The sequence below is a fragment of the Myotis yumanensis genome, unplaced genomic scaffold (assembly GCF_028538775.1).
Source record: "Myotis yumanensis isolate MYYU_CA2020_CCGP unplaced genomic scaffold, mMyoYum1.0.hap1 SCAF_7, whole genome shotgun sequence".
NCBI lineage: Eukaryota > Metazoa > Chordata > Mammalia > Chiroptera > Vespertilionidae > Myotis > Myotis yumanensis.
The window spans coordinates 45520064-45544923 of NW_027223758.1; the positions used below are offsets into that span (position 1 = coordinate 45520064).

The 24860-nt window shown below is 37.1% G+C and overlaps 1 protein-coding gene across 1 annotated transcript; it reads right to left on the reverse strand.

The window, feature by feature from the left end:
* Positions 1–1251: 1251 nt before the first annotated feature.
* Positions 1252–24502, reverse strand: VPS4B (vacuolar protein sorting 4 homolog B). Its single transcript, XM_070420419.1, has 11 exons — positions 24238–24502; positions 20261–20372; positions 18246–18402; positions 14173–14240; positions 11125–11244; positions 8117–8273; positions 7595–7743; positions 7020–7101; positions 5134–5353; positions 4637–4777; positions 1252–2962 (listed from the first exon to the last, which is right to left on the reverse strand). The coding sequence occupies exons 1-11, from the start codon at positions 24262–24264 to the stop codon at positions 2861–2863; spliced, it is 1335 nt and encodes a 444-aa protein (XP_070276520.1). The 5' UTR covers positions 24265–24502; the 3' UTR covers positions 1252–2860.
* Between the last annotated feature and the right edge of the window lie 358 nt (positions 24503–24860).

Sequence of the window (24860 nt, forward strand, 5' to 3'; positions counted from 1 at the left end):
GAGATAGATAGTCAGAAACATCGATCAGCTGCCTCCTGCACATCTCCCACTGGGGATGTGCCCGCAACCCAGGTACATGCCCTTGACCGGAATCGAACCCGGGACCCTTCAGTCCGCAGGCCGATGCTCTATCCACTGAGCCAAGCCGGTTTCGGCAGGTGTTGATCTGTAGTAAACATCCTGACCCCAAACTCCACCTTTGTTGGCTCTTGGAGAATCCAACTTATAACAACACATATCGCCCAACACATTCCTGACAATTTCCCTTCTTAGGTATTATAAAATCCAGATGTAGTCTGTACTTTCCTCAAATTCTTTGCATTTTATTTACATAAAAGGTAAAATAAACCTGGTTAGATTTTAGGCCCAACTACAAAAAAGCTTACTTTTGGTGTAAGTCAAGAATCATTTAGGATACCCATGATGATGACTTTGTTGCTACTTGTGCTAACCAGCCCTGCCCTGCCCATCAGCAGGAGCTCTTTGCTCAAAGGCTGGAGAGTAAAATATGTGTGGCGACTAATTTGATAGGCTTAGAAAAAGAGAGCCCTAGCTAAGTAAATGGGACCTTATTTCTTGTAACTCCAACTGTGCTTTCATCTATAAATACTGCAGGATGAGACGAGGGTGAAGGAATTGAGGCACTTACTCAGACACAAAGTTTAAGGAGAGGCCAAACAATTCAGTAATTAAGATAAACAATATTTTCAAAAAATTAAAATTAATGCAAAAGAAAATCCACGATGAGAAAAACATCAAATTGTAAAAGGCTTTCTTAATATGACTGAATGAATAGCAGAAGTTGGTAATGGGGTTACATCCCTACTGCTATTACCCTCATTGTTGGTCTACATAAATTGTGATTATATTTTTTCCTAATTTAAAAAATGACAAATATATATCACACCCATTAAGGTGGCTAATATAAAAAACAAACAAAATGAAACAAAAATGAGCAATAACAAGAGTTGGTGGGTATGTGGGGAAACTAGAACCCTTGGTTTCCTGGTAGGGATGTAAATTGGTGCCGTCACTGTGGAAAACAATTTGGTGGATCCTCAAAAAGTTCAACACAGAATTACCACATGATCCAGCAGTTCTCCTAGGTGTAGACTCAAAAGAATGGAAAGCAGAGACTCAAACAGATGCAGTCATTTTAAATTATGTTTTGTATCTAATCATTGTGGATAATATTTTTTCCTATACAGAAGACCCCAAAATAAAGAAGCATACACAGAATACAGACAATACTAGGTTATATCAATTTACTTCACGTAAGAACATGTTTCAGGCCTATGATTCCATTTAATATCAACATAAACAATCTGTACAGAAAATCCTAAGGCAACCATTTAGCATAATATGTAAATGTGCAAATATACTTTAAGACTCAAGTCATTCTATAGTATTTGCAAGGTAGAGCTTTATAGTAATAAAGGTATCTACCTCATTTTAGCTAACTTAATAATCCTTTGCATGTATAGCCAATGCAAATGTACAAGGCACAACTTAGTGTTGATGCTAAAGTGTGCAATACACACCCTCAGATTTTTTATTTGAAAATATTAAAATAACATAGTATCACGTTTGTATTTTATTATTGAATGAGACCTCAGTTATTTCTAAAGCTTCACAAAGCATCACACACTGACAACATATGTGGGACCAGGACACACTGTTCCCTGAACTTAAAAAAGGTAAAAGAACCGTGCTACTCTATATTAAAAATTATATATATGTATGTACACAGACACACCAACATCACACACAAGACACTGCCCATAATCCAAATGAAGGCCATTCCTTTTAGCACTGGCAGAATTATTTAAAAAGGATATATTTATTTACTACTGGTTTGGGTCAATCTTGCTACAAAAAGATACAATTGAAATAGACAATTTTCTCCTTCAAGATAAAGAGAATGCCTAATTTAGAAAGTCTTTCTCTTGAGATTGCACAGTGAAAGGTATTATTTAGTTAAATATAAAAGTTTGCTTGCCCTGCCAGTGTGGTTCAGTGGTTGAGCATTGACCCATGAACCTGGAGGTCATGGTTCGATTCCCAGTCAGGGCACATGCCTGAGTTGCGGGCTCAATCCCCAGTAGGCAGTGTGCAGGAGGCAGCCAATAGATGATTCTCATCATTGATATTCCTCTCTCTCTCACCCTCTTCCTTCCTCTCTCTGAAATCAATAAAAACATATATATATATATATATATATATATATATATATATATATATATATTTTTTTTTTTTTTTAAAAGCTTGCAGATTTAAAAGAAATTATTTGAATCTACACAAAGAAAAATGTCAACCTAACAAAAAAAATTAATGAGCCTTGGCTAGAACACAATTCAAAATCTTTCAAGACCAATCAGTCTCTTTGCTGTTTTATTACCCATCCCTGAGAGTAAAGATTCTATCATTTTTAATAAGGTAAATAAATTTACAATGTGAAAAAGATGTTTAAGAATTTTAAAAAAATATGATATAAACCCTATTTCATTTTAGTAAAAAAGAAAGAAAAATGTTTTTTACAAAGACCACCATTCATAACAATTTTAAAAATTTGTATCTCAAGCAATTGTAATTCTCTTTTTACTGGGTAATTTCTATTTTTTTGCCATTCATGTAGAACTCATTTCTTCAAAGCCCATCATTTTATAATTTTTGTTAATAAGAGCATTTAATTGGTAACAGAGCAAAAATACATATAAAACGTAGAGGAACGCAAAGTGAGATCTATGTTTCCCTGTTGTACAAGTGTTTTACTGGAAATAACCTGAATGCCATCCAAGAAAGGCAAAAATCCCTCCACAGAAAGAACACACACGGTAAACATCTTCCTCATGTCTTTGGTTTAGCCTTCTTGGCCAAAATCTTCAGAAAACTTCTTTAATTTCAGCAAGTCATGTTCATTGACTGTAGGCTTTGTGCTAGACAGTGATCGTAACATATCACCCTGTCAGGGAAAGGAGAGGGGAGTATTAGTAATGGATTTAATCACTGCTTTATCATCACAATTACTGACTTTCAACTAAGGTCAAACCTGAATACCATAAACTACTGACAATAAATTCTTATTCTTCTAAAGGACAGCTTTGACCATGTTATTCCTTTGCTTGCCTTGTCTAGTCACAACCTTCAATAGATCCTCATTACCCACCAGAAGTAGTCAGTCCTCTGAGCCTGAGGATCAGAACCCTCCAAAACATGCCCCCATCTCTCTTCCAGCCTTACTGTGTTTTTTTTCCCTTTAACAAGAGGGGGGTTTTCCAAGTGCAACTTCAAAAAAGCAGTCTCAGTCACTTATACTTATGTGAAACAGAATACTATGTGATCAAAATCAATAAATCAGAATTAACTATTACTTAAAGTTAAAATGGTAAAAAAATAGGCTAATATTAGGGATTTGTTTAAAAATTAAGTTCTAGGCTATCACTTTGTGTCTTGTAAAATAGTATGAAAATGATGAAAAGAACCAGGACTAGTAAATAAATCAAGGATTGAAACAATAAAAGGGTTTCTGAATAACTTCTCAGATAAACATTATGATTAACACAAATACGTGTATGTGTGTACACACACACACACATATTTATATACATATATATATGTTCACATATATCTTTATATTTATGTCTACATATCATGTAAAAGTTTCTCTCCTGGAAGGTACTGTTCATTCTACCATATAGCTCTTTGAATATCTGTGACGGAAGCAGAAGATTTAAAAAAAATGAGTGTTGCCAAAACCTGTTTGGCTCAGTGGATAGAGCGTCGGCCTGCGGACTGAAAGGTCCCAGGTTCGATTCCGGTCAAGGGCATGTACCTGGGTTGCGGGCACATCCCCAGTAGGAGATGTGCAGGAGGCAGCTGATCGATGTTTCTCTCTCATCGATGTTTCGAACTCTCTATCTCTCTCCCTTCCTCTCTGTAAAAAATCAATAAAATACATTTTAAAAAAACAAACACAAAACTGAGCGTTTATTAAGAAGAAAACATATAAATGAACCTTTTCAATCATAATAAGTTCCCTAAGAAATGATATGCCTTACAAAATCAAGCTTTATGAATTATTTTAACTTCTTCAATATAAATAGAAGTGTAATTTTTTAAATAAAATTATTTCAGAATTCTTTTTAGCACTGCATTATTTAAACTCTCTATAAAGCCTTGAGAAATGAAATAGAAAAACACTACTATGAATATTATGATACCTACATTACGGGTTCTGGATATTTTACCAAATGTGAGATTCAGGGGGAAAATTTTTCACCAGCCCTACTTTTCAGTTAAGGCTTGACAATAATTTACGCAATATATATGAGCATTTTGGTAATAATATCCCAACTCTAAGACCTGTAAGGTCAGAAGCCTGTGTTTTTAAAAAAATAACTCATTCACTGATAATTAAGGTTTTTCTCAAAGCCTAAGAAAACATTTTAAAGATGATTATTTCTTCTCTTAAGTTACTTTTTACAACTTTTTAAGTGAGTAGATCGTATTAAATAAACATACCTGATTATGCTAACATTTTCTAGCTAATCTTACATTAACTGAAAATTTTCATAGTTGACAAATTACAAAGTATAATGTTTATGATTTTTGCCAAAAATGAAACAAAATGTCAAACCATGGAAACAATCGGCTCCAAAAGTTTATCCCCAGGGACGTCCACCCACGTCATCTCAATGGCACCAGGGTCCCCAGGAGAACAGGGCATTAAGAGATCATCCACTATGATATTAGGATCAGCTCGGGAAGGTCCTCGAACCTGGAATAAAGAGTAGTTGACAATATTTATTTGGATAAATTAAATAAACATTAGACTTAGGCCATTATCAGAAAATCTGAAAATATACTATTATTTCATGTTTCATTAAACATGAAATAGAATAATATACAACAAAAATTGATTATCTCTGGGTGATGGGATAAATCTTGCTTGATTTTATTTTTTTCTTGATGCTTTTCAGTATTTTGAAATTTCTTACAATGACCACAGGGAGAAAATAAGTTAAGATAAAAAAACATGCACATGTACACACTTACAAGCACACACAAGCACACACACACACACACACACACACACAGTTAAAACCATATGAAGGACAGATAAAAATTCCTTACCTTTTTAAAATGAGTGGCCGACTGTACTTTTCTAATAGGCTGCATAAGTGCATCACGCACAATGACACTTATGTCTGCCCCTGAGTAACCCTCGGTTTTCTTCCCGAGATCTCGGAAGTCTGTTTCTGTTAGACTGTTCTGAGTGGTCCCCAAGTGCAGTTTAAACATTGCAGCTCGGGCATGGGCCTCAGGCAGAGGAATATAAATTCGTTTCTCAAATCTTAAAAGGAAAAACATTACATGAAGGATATTACTATATACATTTCATTTCAATTGAAAATTAGGATATTTTTAAGAAACAAGATATTTAGATAGTCTCATTTGTACAAAGTTAAGCTGAATAAGTTAAATGGGCCCATATGTGTTAGAGTTAAACATGTATTTAAGTTAAACGAAGGTAAAATGCCTGCAACACAAAACAAATAAAACCAGAATAGCCAGGGAACCAACTGAAATTGGTTAGTCTTTCTCACACGATTTTTGGGTTATCTTGCCATAGTGTTTATATGCCTGGAATTCATGACATGACATGTCCTCCAAGATTACAGTTTCCCATAGAATTATACTCTGAGCTGATCAAAAGATTAATATAATTAACAACATGAAATGAGAGATGACAAAATAATTCTCTAAATTCAAAATTGAAAACGTACTCAAAATATTTTAGAATAGACATATTTATTATACAAAATGTCCACTTTATTATAATGGGTATCCAGAACAAATAATTCTACTGTATCATAATTAAGCACCAGGTTTTAGTAACAATAATTTTGCTTGCCTTCTTAGAATTTCAGTATTTGGAGATGGGAAGAAAGCAATGGGGAAAGATTTAAGTGGTCTGTGAAGATGTTTTTTTCTTTTCTTTAGATAATGTTCTGTGGCAATGAAAAGAATCTAAAAAGTTGTCATTATCTCCAGAGATGGGCCCAGAATTAAGCCATCTTAAAAAATAACAAGTTGGCTCAGTGGATAGAGTGTTGGCCTGCAGACCAAAGAGTTACACACACCCCCAAACACACCACCACATCTCTCTCTCTCTCTCTCTCTCTCTCTCTCTCTCTCTCTCTCTCTCCCGCCCCCCCACCCCCCCCTCCTTGGCCTGGGCCCTGGTTGGGGCTCATGCAGGAGGCAACCAGTTGATGAGTTTCTCTCACATTGATGTTTCAGGTCATGAATTCCTTTTCCTCTCTCTCCCACTTTCCCTAAAAGTTAATGGAAAAATATCCTCGGATGAGGATTAACAACAACAACAAAAGATATTTAAAAAAAATAACCAGCACATTTCCTTTCTTGGTATAGGGTGGTAATCTAGCATCCTGGGAAACCATCAAATGGATGGAATAAGAGTGGCAAAAACTAAAATGATAATTTTTACCATGTAAAAGTAAATGAATGAAACAGGGAATTGTGAAGCAGTAAAATATTGTCAGAGTGGATATCTTACCTGCAGCTCAAGTTTCATATCCAATTTAAAAGTTACAGACATATTTTTTAACTGAAAATATATCTCAGTTATAATTCTTCAACTTGTATTATTGTCATTTTGCTAAAGTTTTACATGATGGTTCTTCACTGGAATATCAAACTATATTTATAAATTTTTGAAGCATCAGTGCCTTAATCAAAACTAAAGGTAAATATTAGGTATTATCTTTCCCAATGTGAAAGATTCCAGTGTGTGAAAATCTCGTATCTTCAATAGAGCAAACAAATAAAGCAAACAAACAGATGCCTGTCTCCCTTCCCCAAGGCAACAGGGTTAGGGAACATTAAAAAAACATTCTGCAAACCTATCAGAATGATTCCTCACTGGACAGAATGGAAATTCTTACTCACTTGTTACATCTTTAGTTAGATATAAGATATTTACTGTCACATCATACCTTCGCCTAATGGCAGAATCCAGAACCCAGGGTATATTTGTAGCTCCCAGAACCAAAATTCCCTCATTGTCCACACCAACACCTGCATCAAAATAGGCAATATTTTTAATAATTTGTTGTTTTAGTGTTCGTTAAACCTTGTCTCTCTGTCCAGTTAACAATGTGATACATTAACATCAAAGTACCTCATTCTGAGAGTCTCTCTCTGAAAAAAACTATATTGAATCAAATATCAAATTACTAAAATATGATGCAAATATCCCCAAGACTCAAATCTCCTAGACTTTGGACAAATACTATTAATATTCTTTTCAAAATATTTCTTGAGAGATTTCATTTGAAATCTACATATTCCTTTTACTGATACTGCTTCTGGTATAAGCAAATATATAGATCTCTTTATTATTTATACCAGCAAGTCCCACAAGATGATTACAACTGGATGGAAGACAGAATGAAACACGGCATAATGAAACAGTCTGTTAGAATGAACAAATTCTGTTCAAGTTTTACATTACTGTTTTAATAATGATTGTAGAATAAATAGAAGCTATTTTAGAAATCAGTGACACTACCTTGCATTTGAACTAGGAACTCCGTCTTAATTCTACGTGCAGCCTCGCTTTCATTTTCACTTCTTGAACCACACAGAGAATCGATTTCATCAATGAAGACAATGGAAGGTTTATTCTCTCTGGCAAGTTGGAATAAGTTCTTAACTAGCCTAAAAATAAATAAAAGCTTTCAGTTTCTGGAAAATAGTATACAACACATGGCTTAATGAAAAGAGGAAAACAAAACAATATACAATATTATAGGAACTCTATAAATGAAAAAGCTTAATCATGTTTTGGTCCAGAAAATAAGAATGCTACATTTGGATAATCCACTTTACAATTTACTAAACTATACATATATGTTATCTTTCTCCTGTGAAATAAATTCCAAAGTAGGGACTGATGTAACAGAGAAAAGAATACCTATATGATGTCAATTCTCTGAATGTCTATTAATGATTTAAGAATTTATTATTTTATAGAGTGAAATAGTGACTAGTAGGTAAAGAAGAAATTTTAAAAAATCAATTTATTACTTACTTTTCACTTTCACCTAACCACTTGGAAACAAGGTGGGAGGAATGTACTGAAAAGAATGTTGAGTTGTTTGCTTCTGTGGCTACGGCTTTGGCTAAATAGGACTTTCCTGTTCCAGGTGGCCCAAATAAGAGAATTCCCCTCCAAGGTGTTCTCTTGCCTAAAATTTGTGTAAGAAATATAACATGAGAATTTCAAGACTGTTGATTTCAGTTACCAGAGACATCCATCCATGCTGTGAGGAAGTTTTCACTCTAAAGCTATCAGTAGAATAAAATTTTTAAAAAATAAATCATAGATAAATCTTAAATATATTTTATTTGCTCTTTTTAGAGACCACTTTGTCAAAAGTGAGTTTACATGAATACGATCCTGCTAACAGGAAGTTCATTTCCTTGCTCACTCATTCATTCAACCACTATGTATAGAAACCACAATGTGCAGATAGAGAACTATGAATGCAAAAGGATCTTTGCCCTCCACAGGCTCATAGTCTAGTGTAGAAAAAGAGCTAAGTTAAAAGGCACTTCTGACAAACACTGTGTGCACTGCTAGATATCAGAATATTGTCAGAGAGCCCTGGCCAAGTAGTTCACTTGGTTAGAACACTGTCCCCACACGCCAAGGCTGTGGGTTTGATTCCAGGTCAGGGAACATACAAGAATCAATCAATGAATGCATAAATAAGTGGACAACAAATTGATGTCTCTTTCTCTCTCAAATCAATCAATTAAATAAAATAAAATATTGTTGGAGAAACTATATCCACAGGGGAAAAGTAGCTGGAAATATTTTCTTTTAAACACTTATGACCTTTGGAGGAATGAAACTAACAGATTTGGTTGACCCCTTGTGAAATTTTGCCCAATCCCTGATCCCACCAGGAAGCACAGGTTATTATTACAGGTTACATATCCTTTTTCAAATAATTGGGCAATGATAAGGGACGCTACCTTAAACCCTAGTTTTCCTAAAATAAAACGTGAACAAATCAATTCTTTGTATCTCAATTTTGCTAATGAGAAATTATAATGATGCTTAAAACAAATCAGGCTAGATTACACCTGGAAATAAAATATCAAATATACATTAAAAAACTGCTAAGAGCAAATTGTGGATGGGTACATAGTGTCTGCAAAAGAATGATATACAGATGACCACTGGCAAAACTAAATATTGTTATGTTTATTGTTTTCAAAAGCCTCAACTGTTACTTAAATTCTATTTTCCTATTTTAAATGTCTGCAATTCTATGTCAGTGTTCCTGAAGTGTGGTACACATACCACTGGTAGCATTTAAAATGATTTTAGGTGATATATAAATACTTTTTATTTAAATGATTATCTTAAAAATTTTTTTTAATATTTTTATTATTTTAGAGAGGGAGGAAGGGAGAGGGATAGAGAGATAGAAACATCAATGAGAGAGGAATGTCAATCAGTTGCCTCCTGCACGCCCTCTGCTGGGGATTGAGCCTGCAACCCGGGCATGTGCCTAATCTGGGAATCGAACCAGTGACCTCTTGGTTCATGGGTGAACACTCAACCACTGAGCCACACTGGCCAGGCTAAATGATTATCTTTTTAATGTGTATTAGACAAACACTAATTTTTCCATTTGTAGTAAACACAAAGCAGTCTTTTAAAATAAAGTTACTAAGTAAAATAAGTGAGATGATTTAAAAGTTCAAAAATGGGCAAAACAATCTATGGTGTTCAGAGTTGAGAGTGATTATCAATGGGGAGGAAAGAGGCAGAGGGACTTCCAGGCTACCGGCAGTACTTTTTGATCCAGTTGATGATTATGCAGGCGTATTTACTTTGTGATAAATTTATGAAGCTGAACACTTATGGGTTTCTGCATGTCTCTGTATATTTATGCTGTGTTTAAATAAAGATCTGCTCTAAAAGTGAGCGATTTAAAGAAAAATATTTTTTACCTAATGACACATGTGCATGAAAAAATTCATGAAGATGACCCCATAAATGACTCATGTTTGAGAAACACTGGTATAAGTAATATAAAATGACGTCAACTCAACTGTACTTGTACCTTTATAGGATTATGATACCAACTTTTATACTGTTAGTTTCATATTCCTGAAGTTAGGTTGTAAGTCATACCTCGAGCTAGGTGGACAACAGGTGGACAGGTGTTCTTTGCTCTTCATCACTGCTCTATACGACATCACTGTCCAGACCTGTTCAGTTTGAGGCCAACACCACAGATTTGCTCTCTACATAAACCAGCTTGTTTTTAAAAGAAAAAAAAAACCTCTGTGTCACTGTCAGACGATGGGTATAGCCAAATCACAAACATAGGCTAGCAGTCATGAAAAGGACAAGGAGAAGGAATGGTCTGGCACAGACAAATCAATCACTGCTGGAGCTGTAACTTCAACTTTACCCAGGTGGCGGGTTAGCAACATTCTCCTCTGCCACTAGGGGATACACACTTCATCTGAAAATGGTAAGTAATTCTTACTTCTCTTTTTAAAAAAAGGAAATATTCCTATAAAACTAGTACATGTCCATTACAAACAATTTCAGATGAAAGTAAAAAAAAGCAAAAAACAGTAAAAATCATCCATCTTATTATATCACTCCGTCTATACCCACTTCTTAGCACATGCATTTATTTAACAAACATGGAATCATACTACACATATTTTATAACTTGCTTTTTGACCTTTTTAATATGCGTGGACATCTTCCCACATTCATTAGATATTGATGTTCACTCTATTTGATGAGTGTACAGCATTCCACTGCATGCTGGCGATTTACACTGTGCCCTACTGGCTGACATTCCGATTGTTTTTGCAGTATGTATATTAAACATATGTGTATGTATGTGAAATAAATATCTTTGTTTAAAAGTGTAACACCGCCTTAGAATTTATTTAAGGAAACAAATCATAACATGGTGACAAGAATTCACTATGCTCTACTTCAATCATCAATGTGGTTTTGAAAAATCATCCGAAAAAATTATTGAAAAGCCATCTCACCCGTAAAAAGATGAGGAAATTTAATAGGCAATATCACAGCCTCCTTAAGTGCTTCTTTGGCTCCTTCAAGACCAGCAACATCGCTCCATTTCACATTAGGTCGCTCCATAATAATGGCACCTACAAAAAATTATGTCATCTTTAAATTAAGGAGGACTATTTCATCAAATGTAGATGACAACATGAAAAAATGATGTTAAATAAATGTATTATAAAATTGTCTGGAAAAAACTGATGTATTAAAAGCCTTTTTGAAAGAGTGTGATGAGGAAGTAGTTGGGAGTAGGGAGCAGTCAGGAACCTGGGAAAATTCACTTTCCTATGACTGCTTCCTCATTGTGAAGTAAAAATAGTACATCCGCCCAAGGTCCTCGGACATGTTAGTGTAAGAGTCAAATGACATAATAAATATTAGAGTACTTGGAAAAGCACCAAACATTACATTACAGCACAAATTCAGGAGTATTGAAAGTGCTCATTCAATGGGAGTTGATTTACTATTTCTCCTCTTAACCAAACACCCCCAAAAAATGATGATCTAATACTCTCCTTTAACCACAGAAAGAAAATACACTTAACAAATTTAACTGAAGACAGACAGATAGATGGACAGATGGATAGAAGGGATGGGAAGGGTATAATGGAGGCAAGAGAGAAAACGTACTCTTGTAGATTTGCAATAGTATCCCGAGATTTGCTAAACAAAAGCCAAACAATTAAAAAACCATGTATTTAAAAGCTATAGCAATTGTCACAATAAGAATTTTTTAATATAACTATTGGCAAAACTTTCTAGTTTATCTTTCATCAAAAGCTTTTCCAATTTTCCAGTCTATAGAAACTGCTCAACTACAAACCACTAAGCAGTTTGTTCCAAGGTGATGTGTAATTGTATGATAGAGCACTACCACTTACATAATGTACTGCTATCTATGAAATTAGTTTTATGGGTTATTTCTTCTCATTAGAAAATACCACCTATTGTTCTAAGAGTAGTTATTCTCTGAAACTTTCCTAAATTATGAAAATCATTAGCTATAGATTAAAATGAAACAAAACCATAAACACTCTTTGCACTCTAAAAGTTGAGACTAAATATGAATTGAGAAAGCCAATTCACTTTTTCGTTTCTATGTTCCATTCAGTTTAGTAACTCTACATAAGGAAATAATTTACATCAGCAGATAGGATCTATGCTAGTTAACAAAAGTAAATTTACTTTGTAAGCAAGCAAACTTGGTCAACTAAAGTTTTTTGCCATGAATTTTCTAAATATGCTGTAATCAATCTTCACATCTAACTAACACATTTTTTCTTAAAATTTAAAGGGGACTTTGGAATGTTTAGTGATAAAAGATTACTTAAATAAAAGTAATATTAATTATTAGACACTGCTTAATGGTTTGTAAAATTAAAAAGGGGGAAGGATTATTAGAAAATAAAGGCCAGCCATACCCAGTTTGGCTCAGTGGATAGAGTGTCGGCCTATAGACCAAAGGGTCCTGGGTTTGATTCCAGTCAAGGGCAAGTACCTCGGTTGCAGGCTCCTCCCCGGCCTGGGCCCTGGTCAGGGCTTGTGCAGGTGGCAACCAATTGATGTGTTTCTCTCACATCAATATTTCTCTCCGTCTTTCTCTCTCTCTTCCATTCTCTCTAAAAATCAACGGAAAAATATCCTCAGGTGAGGATTAAAAAAAAGGTCAAATAATTTGACTGTTTCCAATAATATAAATTTATCCAGTTTTTCATTGTACTACTTATTATACAATTAGTTGTTTAATTTTTACTGCACAGAACAGATAGAAGAAAGCTTTTTGCCTTACAACTGAAATAAGGCCACTCGGCACAGGACCACTGGGTTGCTCAACCAAACTTACTGAGTACGAAGTGTGTGTCCCCATTGCCCTGGGCAATGGAAACTTAGTTCTATCCTTGGACTACATCCACCATTGAAGTTTTAGGCATATAAAATATCCTCACTAACTGTAGTGTTTGTAAGGTACTGCCCTTACAGTATCCTCCTATACATCCCAGTGGAGTTGGCAAGACGAGACAGATATAATATTACAAAATGAAGAGACTATTCATCATTCACGAACCAAACTGAGCCTATATTATGGAAATCTGTCCCAGCTATGCATTCTATTTGGCAAGATTCAAATGAACAAAATACATAAAATTCAACCTGAAAAAGCATCATTAACATATTAAAAAACAATCCAATCTCAGTAACTAAAGAAGCCAGCAATTAAATAGATGACTATACACAGAGCTACCACTTATTGAGTTCCTAGAATTTGTTAACTATAATATGAGGCAGTTTTTACATTGTCAGAAATCTTTTACTAGCCCTGAAACAAAAATATTAATTTCTATTTTAGAGCTGGGGCTCAGACTCTGAGATGTTAGGGAACTTGCTCTAGATTTAAGTGGCCGACCTGGGATGGAATTCAAATCTGAATGGAGCCAAAATCTATGCTCCCTCCATCATGCCACTATAGTTGAGGAGAATGAAAGGGTTTTCTTCTGTGTGGGAGGTAAAAAAGTAGACAGAAAGAAATATAAAGGGCAGTGCTGAAATAGAATAAAAAAGGCAGATGAGGAAGAGCAGGTAGGAAACATGAAATAAATCATCAATAAATAAGCTACAGCAATAACAACAAAAGCCAGGTGTAAGTACTAATTCATTCTGTTTCTGACAGGATATTTTGATACCCTCAGATTTGGTAGTCTGTTATTAGTCTAAATGTTACCTTCTCTTAACAGGGGAAAAACAAGACAAAATAAAAAATCTGACAGGCTTTTTAAGGCAGGCAAAAAAAACCAAACAATATTTTTACTTCACGGAAAATACCCCAACCCATTAGAGACCTTAAGGAGAAAATCCTATGAAAACCAGCAGGTGACCACTAGAAACCAAAGCCAATTCTTGAACCTATTTAAATACAAGGTGGGGGGTGGGGGGTGGGGAAGCAATTCAAATAGACAATTCACTATTGAGTTTTTAAAAAATAACATAGTAAATTTAAAAATGAAATCTAAAGCAACCTTGAAGTTGATTCTGTAGTTTCTTTGCTTCAGGATCATCTGATTCTCCTTCCCCATCACTGTCATTCCTAATAAAAAGAATTTAATATATTCAAATGATCACTCCTTGCTATCAAAATAAGGCAAAAATGAAGAAAATATTAACTTGAAATATTATAAGTGGCAAAATGAGACATTCACATGAAAAGTTATGCTTATTTTATTACTTTTAAGAATATATTAAGTAAATTATTAAGCAGGCATATTATCCATCAATATGGAATCATGAACAGGAAAGGGGCAAAAAGACCAGAATGAAATCAGGAACTAGCTCCAAATTCCCATGACACACCTATGTATGTGCTAATTCATAAATGCATACCCCACACCTCATCCCACAAAAGATTTAAGATGAATTACAGAAGAGCTGTAAACAACAATAAAAACACTAGAACCAGGCAAACTATATTTTAGAACAAGAAGCCATAACTAGGAGAAAAAAAAACCATTATTCATTATTTAAGGCACAAAGGTCTATAATCCTTAGTCTAGGGCTTCCAAAGGATAAATGAAGCTTCTGATGAAAATGAACTGAGCCCAAAGAATAAGCAGATCAACCCAGATATTTCATAACTAAGAATTTATTCTGAGGAAATAACTTATGAGTTAAAGGATTTGACTACAAGGCTAATCATGCCCACACTGTTCACAACAAGGAAAACAGAATAATGTTTGTTCAATTAGTTACAGGGATTAGCATATTATAGAATACATTGCAATCCTGATAAAAATGTAGAAATGGTTTACTGAAAGGTTGAGTGAAAAATAAAGCAAAATACAGAATATTACATCATTTTTCAAATATAAGATACAAAGGCAGATAAAACACCTGACAGGTTTTATTCCAAAATAGGAATGCCTTGGTTTTCCCAGGATGGTGGGTCTATGAGCAAGGTAGAGACTGCAAAGTGATTCACTTGACACTCAGGCCAACCTCCTTCTACCATGCATTCTTGGTACAATAAAGGCTACACTGATAGCACTGCCCTTCCTAGGCTCCCTTGCAGTTAGGGCTCCACATAAGACCAAAGTTTCTCCAAGAAGCAAGCAAGCAAGCAACTGAGATGAGGTCTGCATGCAAGGGCACGCCTGTGGGTGAAAGCATTGGCTTTGCTGAGGGAGCTACAACCCACTCCCTGGCATTGTAAGTGCTTGACAGGGGAGTTGGCAGCAGTGGGTCTCTGTCAGAAAGAACCTGGTGGAGCTGGGCATTTCTTCTAGCAGTATGGAACCCAAGATGGATTCTCTGGCCCCCAGACTCTGTAAGGTAATATACTATAATAAATCCCCTTTACTTAAATTAGCCAAAGTAGGTCCTGCAGTTCAATTCAGAACTGGCATCCCTTTGCTAGGTAGCCATCTCAGCAGAGCACATTACAGCATCTTCAAGTAAGACGAGAAGAGCTTCAACTCTCAGGGAGGAAAGGGCATTTCTGCTGGCAAGGGAGTTTCAAGAAGACTTGGGGGTCCAGGCTCTCAAAGTTAACTGAATTCTTCACAATAGTTTCACTTCAAGTTTGGATACTCAGTCTTCCAATAAATGTCCCACTTTTATATAAGAAACCTGGTGAAGTTGAATGTCTGTTGGCATTCAATAATCCACAAGATCAGTTGGGGTCTGATTTTTGTATGTCAATGCTATTAGCTGCAGAAGGTAAAATATTCTTCGGTGTCACAAAAAATCCCTGGTTCCCTGACCATGTCTTGAACAGAAAATATAACACCTTTGAGCTTATAATTTTGTTCAAGCTCTCCCATGCAGTTTGAAGCAGCTAGTTAACTCTAGTTCTCATATTGCTCATGTCCTTCAAACTGGCCTACGGTAGTAGCCCCAATCTCCCAAAACTGCCTTCAAGGCTCTCCATTCCTGGTGACCACAGGGGATTGGCTAAGTAGCTTGTGCCACTGCATATCATGAACCACGAGTATTATATCCTCTAAAGCTAACCAGGACCTCTGCCTTCGAACGCAAATAACCCCTCCCCAGAATCTCATCTTCTTAAGAGTGTGTTGTCATCTAGAACCACTTCTGGCACCAATTAACAGAATGGTCAGAGGATCTGTGTAGAGTATGTTCCCATTGCTCAGCACCGAACTTGGCCCGAACATATTGAATAATGAACTTTACATATGTTAGTGATACATCTCCCATCTGGGAAGACATTTCAAAATTGAGTTTAGATAAGTAGTTCCCAACCATTTTTTGGCCATGCCCCACCTAAGCATCTCTAAAATCCTGATGCCTACTCTGTGACATATAATTCTTATTCAAAAAGTGAATTCCTATTCAAGTGGAGGAAGCCTAAAAGGCCATTAACTTGGTCTAAACAAGTTTCCAAAGAACATGGCATCCATGAAAGAGAAAAATAAAAGAACGAAAGAACAGTTGAAGTACTGAGGAAGGAATTATTAAAATAATATGAAGTGATATGAAAAAATAGCAAATTAAGTTTCAAAACTTTAAGAGAAAACTAAAATGCATAAATATGTCACAATATATATTTATATACTGTATATGAGGCCCTAGAACCATAAAAAAATTCATTGTTAATAACTCATTCTTGAATTGTCCCCCTTAAAAATCAAATTGCCCCTCTGTGGGGCGTGTGCCACTGGTTTAGATGTTTATAAATAATGCTGTGTTGATTTCTTCACAATGACAAAATAAAAGCAAATATAAAGCAAATTCATATAAAAAAAACTTTACATAAGATATCCAAAAAATTATTCACATTATTGGAGTCATTTTTCTTTTTGTCCATGTGGTTAGTACAGACTAGGAGTCAATACTATTAATCAAAAATTTAATTCACATATCATTCCTATAATTTCAAACTTCAATGTTATATAATGGCCAGAGGGTAAAGAACTGAGTACCATTCCTACAAATGTTTTTTCCTACTACTACCAAGTGGTCATGGAGGGTCAGTTGAGGTATATTGTCCCTAAGCTTGGTAAAGTAGGGGTTGGGAAACTTCCTCTATAAAGGACCAGACAGTAAATATTTTAGGTTTTGTATGGTCAGAAAGTTTATGTTGCAATTATTCAACCTTGTTGGTACAGCACAAAAACAGCTATAGCCAATAGGTAAATGAATGGGTAAGGCTCTGTTCCAACAAATCTTTATTTATAAAAACAGGCTGCAGGTCAGACTTGGCCCATGAGCCATTGTTTGCCAATACCTAGTTTAAATGAAAGAAATTTATTTCACAAATACAATTTAATTTTATCTTTTAAGTGATACAATAAAATCTAACACTCTAGAATACACACCCCTTCTCAAAACAGATATACAAGTCCAGGAAGCGCAGAGAGTCCCAAACAAGATGAACTCAAAGAGGCCCACACTAATACACATTATAATTAAAATGCAAAAGGTTAAAGACAAACAGAGAATCTCAAAAGCAACAAGAGAAAACCAATTAGTTACCTACATCGGAGATCCCATAAGACTATCAGTAGATTTCTCAAGAGAAACTTTGCAGGCCAGAAGGGAGTTGCAAGAAATATTCAAAACAGTAAAAAGCAATGACCTACAACCAAGATTACTCTACCCCACAAAGCTATCATTTAAAATAGAAAGATAAAGCGCTTTCTAGACAAGAAAAAGCTAAAGGAGTTCATCACTACCAAACCAGTATTATGTGAAATGTTAAAGGGTCTTATGTAAGAAGAAGATAAAAAATATAAACAATAAAATGGCAATAAGTAGATATCTATCAACAATTGAATCTACAAACAAAATGAACAAGCAGAACAGAAAACACATAGATACAGAGAACTTTTTGTTGGTTGCCAGATGGGAGGTGGGTTAGTTGAAAAAAGGTGAAGGGCTTAAGTACAAATTGGTTGTTACAGAATAGTCATGGGGATGTAAAGTACAGCATAGGGAATATAGTCAGTAATTTGTAATAACTAGGCATGGTGCTGGAAGGGTGCAGGATTTATTGGGATGATCACGTATTAAGTTATGTAATGTCTGGTCACTGGGGTGTACAAAAAATAATAAAAGAAAATGAAAAAAAAATGCATACCCCTTCTCATCAGCTGGACTCGGTTGTCCTTCTTTCACTGGCTTCTGTGGTTTTTTCTCTTTCTTTTTCAGGTATTCCTTTAGTTTTTCTGCTCTATCAAGATATTCTGTACACTTTGCCCTGATACTTTGCTTGGCTTTATCACCCTGTGCTTCATCTATTAAAGGGAAATGAGAGAGATTTTTCCATTAGTGTCCCATCCAGATATTTTTAAGCTCTTAGATATACTTATTTTATGTTGGTTAATCCTCACCCGAGGATATTTTTTCCACTGAATTTTTTAAGGGAGATGTCACACAAGAGAGTGGAAGAAAGAGAAGAAGGGAGTGGGAGGGAGAGAGGGAAGAAGAGACAAACATCAAGGTGAGATACATTGATTGGTTGCCTCCCACACATGCCCCAAACCTGCAACCCAGTTACATGCCCTTGACTGGGAATAAAATCTGAGACCCTTTGGTCCATGGGCCAATGCTCTAACCACTGCAACACTTTTCAGGGCCTTAGATATACTTTTAAACAATGAAAATCCATTTTGGGGGAGGAAGATTATATTTAGCTCATCCTAACCAAGGATTGTCAATCTTTATTATTCCTTCTCAGCAAGTTCAGAGGCCAACAGTGGGTTTGAGTCAGAAATAGATCTGAGCAAGGCACTAGAATATTTTAAGTTAATATTGGATAGTAAGAAATTATTTAATATCTATTCTCTTCTCTTACATTTTATATAGATAGTTGAAAGCTGCTTATCTATACTAATAAGAGTAATATGCTAATTAGACCGGACATCTTCCGGACAAAGCCACGGTGGCGGGGGCAGGGAAGAGCAGTTAGGGGTAAACAGGCTGTCAGGGGTGATCAGGCCGGCAGGGAAGGGCAGTTAGGGGAGATCAGGACGGCAGGGGAAGGCAGTTAAGGGGCGATCAGGCTGGCATGCAGAGTGGTTAGGGGCGATCAGGTAAGTGGTTAGGAGCCAGCAGTCCCAGATGGGAGAGGATGCAGCAGTCCCAGATGGAAGAGGATGCAGGCTGGGTTGAGAGACCCCCGCCCCGCCATGCACGAATTTCGTGCACTGGGCCTCTAGTCTCATATAAAACCAGTAACACAAACAGAAGTAAAGCAACATTAACAATTTCCATTAATGTCTACATAAGCTTTATTTCAGAGTATAAACAGTGATAGAAATCCCATATATTATGTGTACCAACAACATAGTAATTTACTACATATGGGCAGGCCTCTGTGAGAGCTACCTGAAAAGTAGACCTCAGCAATATACGCAGTGCATGGGATTGGCCCCACATTTTGCATTATAATTCATTCTTAGTTTCACTTTAATTTGACAGAAAAATCTCAAAACTTAAATAGGAAACTCAAAAGAAAACGCTGAATTATCCAATTGCTAAAATTTTTTATTTAGAAATAACTTGAATTTTACCAGAAAGATGTCTTTTCTAACATCTTATTTCACCTATGTTCAGCATTAGACTTAAGATACATGAAGGCAGGAGATTTTCCCCATTTTTCCATTACTGCTGGATCCCCATGCCTGGAACAGTGCCTGACACATGCGGAACATCCAATATTCAAAAAATACATGGAAAAGAAAAAAAGGTTCCCAACCTTTTTAAAAACAGTATTTTCAAAGAGATGCTTAGAAGATGAGAAGGTTCAGATTACATAAATTGGGTATAATAAAATAAAAACATTTCTACTGACTATATGACATGTTCAGGTATGCAAAGTAACAACTATAATAGTTGTGCAGATTTATTAGCTGAGTACCCAAAACCTGTCTAGATGCTAGAAAACTAGTAGGATTTATTTATATTTGCAAATTGATATTATATTTTATATATTTCACATATATTTATAAATATATCATATTGTATTTATAGTATATATATTTGCAAATTGATAATTTAGAATTTTCTGGCATTGTATTGGAATGTTCATAAATGAAACAGATTAAATTTTCTTTTGGTGTTTTTAAATAAAGAAACAAACTATGACCTTACATTTAACTACGTGGAGAAAATACTGGACAGCATGTTGATAGAGTTGAAGGGCTTCCTCATAGTTCCCAGCCTTGTCTTCCTGGGCTGCTTTGCTAGCAAGATCTATTGCTTTCTGTTTGAGGAGAAGCAAAATCATACCATCAAAATCACACCACTGAAATCAAACCATCAAAATCAAAGCATAAGTGTAAGTTTGAAGTAAATAATCATATGGAAAGTCGTTTTAAAAAAATACAACCTTAAAACAAATCCATCTTTTTTCTAAATCACAATAACATCCTATATAAGAAAACCCAAATATACAAACAGTAGAATGACCAGCAGAACGATAGGTCACTATGACACGCATTGACCACCAAGGGGCAGATGATCAACAGAAGAGCTGTCCCCTCGTGGTCAGTGTGCTCCCACAGGGGGAGCACCACTCAGCCAGAAACCAGGCTCATGGTGAGCACAGAGAAGGTGGCAGGAGCCTCTCCTGCCTCCACTGCAGGTGGGTGGTAAGGAGCGAGGGGTCCTGGACTGTGAGAGCCCTGGAATGCGAGAGGGATGTCTGACTGCTGGCTTAGACCTGAAACATTAGTAACATGAAATATATTTATAATTAAAGTTTTTGGAAAGAAACAATTTTTACATGTAGTACAAGTTCAACTGTTTGGAACAACAGGAAAAAAAAGCACAGGAAAAAGATGGGGAGGAAATTTAACTCAACTTATCTTTGATAAGACTTTAATTTTTTCATTTTCTACTTCCACATCTTCTAAAAATGTCCATAATGCACACAGACTACTTTTGAAGTATTTTTTGTTAAAAAAAATTCCCCGAAATAAATTCATATGAATACATCCAACTCAATGACAATGCAAAAGCAAGTAAATGGCAGTAAAATAGAATTTTCAATAAATGGTATAAGAGCAACTGGATATCCATAAGCAAAAAGAGAGAGAACTTAAACTTCAACCTAAACCCCACACTTTATATACAAATTCACTCAAAATGGATTATGGACTTAAATATAAAATATAAAACTATAAAATCTTAGTTCTTAGACTTGATACCAAAAGCACAATATATAAAAGAAAAAAAAATTTTTTTCATCAAATTTAAAACCTTTTGGTCTTTAAAAGATTGTTAAAAGGACAAGCTACAGACTGGGAGAGATATTTGCAAACCACATGCCCAGCAAAAGAGTAGTATTTGGGCCCAACCAGCGTGGCTCAGTGGTTGAGCATCGACCTATGAAAACAGGAGGTGAAATATATAAAGAACTCGCAAAACTCAACAGTTATAAAAAGAATCTAAGGAGAAAATGGGCTCAAGACCTGAAGAGACATTTCACCAAAGAGGATATACAAATATAAGCACATGAAAAGATGTTCAACATCATTAGCCATTAGGGAAATGCAAATTAAAACCACAATGAGATGTCACTACACATCTATCAGAATGGCTAAAATAAAAACCAGTGACAATATCAAATAGTGGCGAGGATACAGAAAAATTGACCACTCATATACTACAGGTAGGATGTAAAATGATACAACCACTCTGGGAAACTGGTTTGTTCAAACAAATCTAAACTTGCAACTACCATATGAACCAGCAACTGCACTACTGGGCATTTATTCCATAGAAGCGAAGACCTATGTTCATGCACAAACTTGTACATGAATGTATCAGATGTCCGTCAATGATTGCATGGTAAACTGTGGAACATCCCTACCATGGAGTATTACTCAGTGCCAAAAAGGAACTACTGATACAGAGATGGTAGGGAAGGGGGGGTGGTTTACAGGGGACGTTAGGTGACTGTGGTTATAAAAGGTCAGGAGGGATCCCTATGGATAGAACTATTCTTTATCATGATGATAGTGATGGATACCTGAACCTACACCTGACAGAACTCTACACACACTCAAATACACACTAGTACAAGTGAAAGTGGGGAAATCTGAACATGATTGGTAGAATGGATCGGTGTGCCCATCTGGTTGTGATACTGTACTACAATTTTACAAGATGCCACCATGTGAGGCAACGGGATAGGGAGTACACAGGATCTCTGTATTATTTCTTCACAACTGAGTGTGAATCTATAACTATGTCAAAGTAAAATTTTCATTAAAAAACTATCTTTAATTTTTTTAAATATACATACATGTAAAAAACAAGCACGGTTTATTTAAATATTCCAACTGGATTAATTTAGGTCGTAAAACTGTATGCAACAGAAATAAGAGCCTGTAAGGGGGAAAAATGGTCATGATTCTACTATATTAAAAGTAAGCATGTAACTCATATAAGAAAAAATTATTCAAACAACCCCCAAACCAATCACATGTAAGAATATTATATTTTGAAGTAGATTGCAGAGAAAGAATGAAAGCTGTAAATGGGAGAAGAGGCTGTCATTGGGGCACACGCACCCTGTTTTGTAGCAGCAAGGAAGAACAGAAGTCATATGCTTTCAAATTGACAAAAGTAGAAGTTACCTGTTTCACAGCTCAATTAGCCTGAGCTTAAAGCTAAATTTTCAAAAGTTTGGTAAACTAGGCAAAATATAAAGGTCTCAGAGTTGTAGCATGTGGTCACCTGGTGGGTTATGTGCCTGGTCATATAAAAATGTATCAGGAAGGCTCAGTGGCTAAGCCATGTGCAGAAGTAAGTTCTTTCTTATTCTGGCTGTAATTTTCTTCTCCTATTATTTTTACTCACTGTGCCACTCACCACGGGCGCAGTCTCCTCATTCGAGGTCAGCCCTCTTTTAGGCACGACACTGACCTTTGTTAAAGTAAAATGCTTACAACCAGTATTTAATGATCTATCTCCAAATACAGTACCCTGACTTTAAACCAACCCTTCTCTCATGGACATGCACCTACACCGTCCAATACGGGAACCACAAGAAGCCACGACTTCTGCGCACTTGTGGTTAGTGTGACTGAGGAGTGAGTTTTAAATTTCCTTTAAGCAAAATTTAAACAGCCACATGTTGCTACTATACTGACAACGCATGTTAAGCCTTTAATCAAGGATGATGATTTTCCCTGCTGAATGCCCCACTTCACCCTTGTGTCTGTTAGCATTTTTAATTTGAAATGAAGTTAACTGTGTCTTGCGTGGTTTGGGAGTGCTAGTAATTCTTTTAGGATACAATCTGACCATTCTCCTAGCTCCGGCCCTGGTTAAATCCATGGTCACATTTGTCAGTACTAGGGCCCAGCCTCCTCGGTGGTCAGCCTGCTTCCACACTTGCCACCCGGCAGCAGCCAGCGCAGGGCACCCATCGATTCCTACCGCAAACCAAGTCACATTCCGAAGCCCCAGATCCATTCTGAGGATGGGAGACACTTCCAGAAATTTCTCAATGTCCGCTCCACAGAGGCCTAACGATGAAGTCTAAAATTTTAGGGCTCCTTGATTGGTGCACAAAAGACCATGCTCACTGCGGTGGGGCGGGGAGGTGGAGCCACAAGGTAATTCAAAACCACCCCCTGATCTTATACACTACACTCTGGGAGTCACAGAGGAGTGCACACAAACGCATATTCTCAATGAACCCACGGATTCTTCCGAGTCCAAGACCGTTCCCCCGTCTCTATTCGCTTGACAGCTCGAAGGGAAGAGCTCTGCTGTACCAGCCCGAGGGACGAAGCGCCAACTAGGACCGCCCCCCTTTCCACTGGTCCAGCGCAGAGCTTTGCACACATTCCGCGCTTCCCACTCCCTCCGACACAGACGGAAGCGTCTGCTCACAGCGCTGCCCAGTTCGCTTCAAAGGCGGCTGGTTAAGGGAAAAGGAAAGTCTCAACATCAGTCAGGAGTCTCCGAAAGCCGGAGGGAGACCCCGGAAGCGAGCGGAAAGCACCGGCCGCCCCGACCTGCGGCTGGGCGCCGCCCTCCTCCTCCCTCTTCCCCGCCCTCCGCCCCCCGCCCCGCGCCTCCAGCCCTCCAGGGGGGTGGGAGAACAGTCCTACCTGGAGGTTGGTCGAGGTGGACGCCATGGCGCAGACCCGAGGCGGTTCCCTGCGGAGGAACGAGGGCACGGGACCAAGAGCGGCGACGTCGAGTGGCGCCTGGAGTAGCCCCAAACGAGCACAGGTTGGGGACTCTCGGACCCCCTAGCAGCGGCCTCCCTTCCGGAATTTGTTCCGAAACCACACGGAGCCCCGAGAGCCCCTTACCCTCCTCACAAAACTTCCGCAATCCCGGGCCCCTCCGGGCTCTCGTCCCGCCTCTGGCCCCAGCACTTCCGCTTTCGTCATCAGCTCGCGCACTGCCCAGTTCTCAGTCACCCAGGTCTCGCCTTAGCCTGGGGCATCGCGAGACTAGCAGAGGCTTCCCGGGAACCCGCCGAGGTTTGGCGGAAGTCAAGCTAGGGGCGGGCGCACTGCGGCTCCGGCCTAGGGACCTGGCAGGAACAATTAATTCCCTTTTCTCCTCTCCCGGAAGTCTTGTAGTTTAAGATGGGTTACTGGCTCTGGCTCCTTTCAGCCACGTCATGGAGCATGCTCTGTCTCTCTGCAGCTTTTGAGTTGGAAAATGCCCTCCTGCTCCAAGACCCACCGGTGGTGGACTTTGGGCCCCTTTCCTGCCTCAC

Bases quoted from the DNA above. Each gene is read 5' to 3' on its own strand.
- VPS4B (XM_070420419.1), bottom strand. From the start codon at position 24,264: ATGGCGTCCACCTCGACCAACCTCCAG. The intron at 7,744-8,116 runs GTAAGTAATAAA...ATTTATTTTTAG, and splicing joins TGGTTAGGTGAAAGTGAAAA to GCTAGTTAAGAACTTATTCC. The intron at 4,778-5,133 runs GTAAGGAATTTT...TCTTTATTCCAG, and splicing joins CGGCCACTCATTTTAAAAAG to GTTCGAGGACCTTCCCGAGC.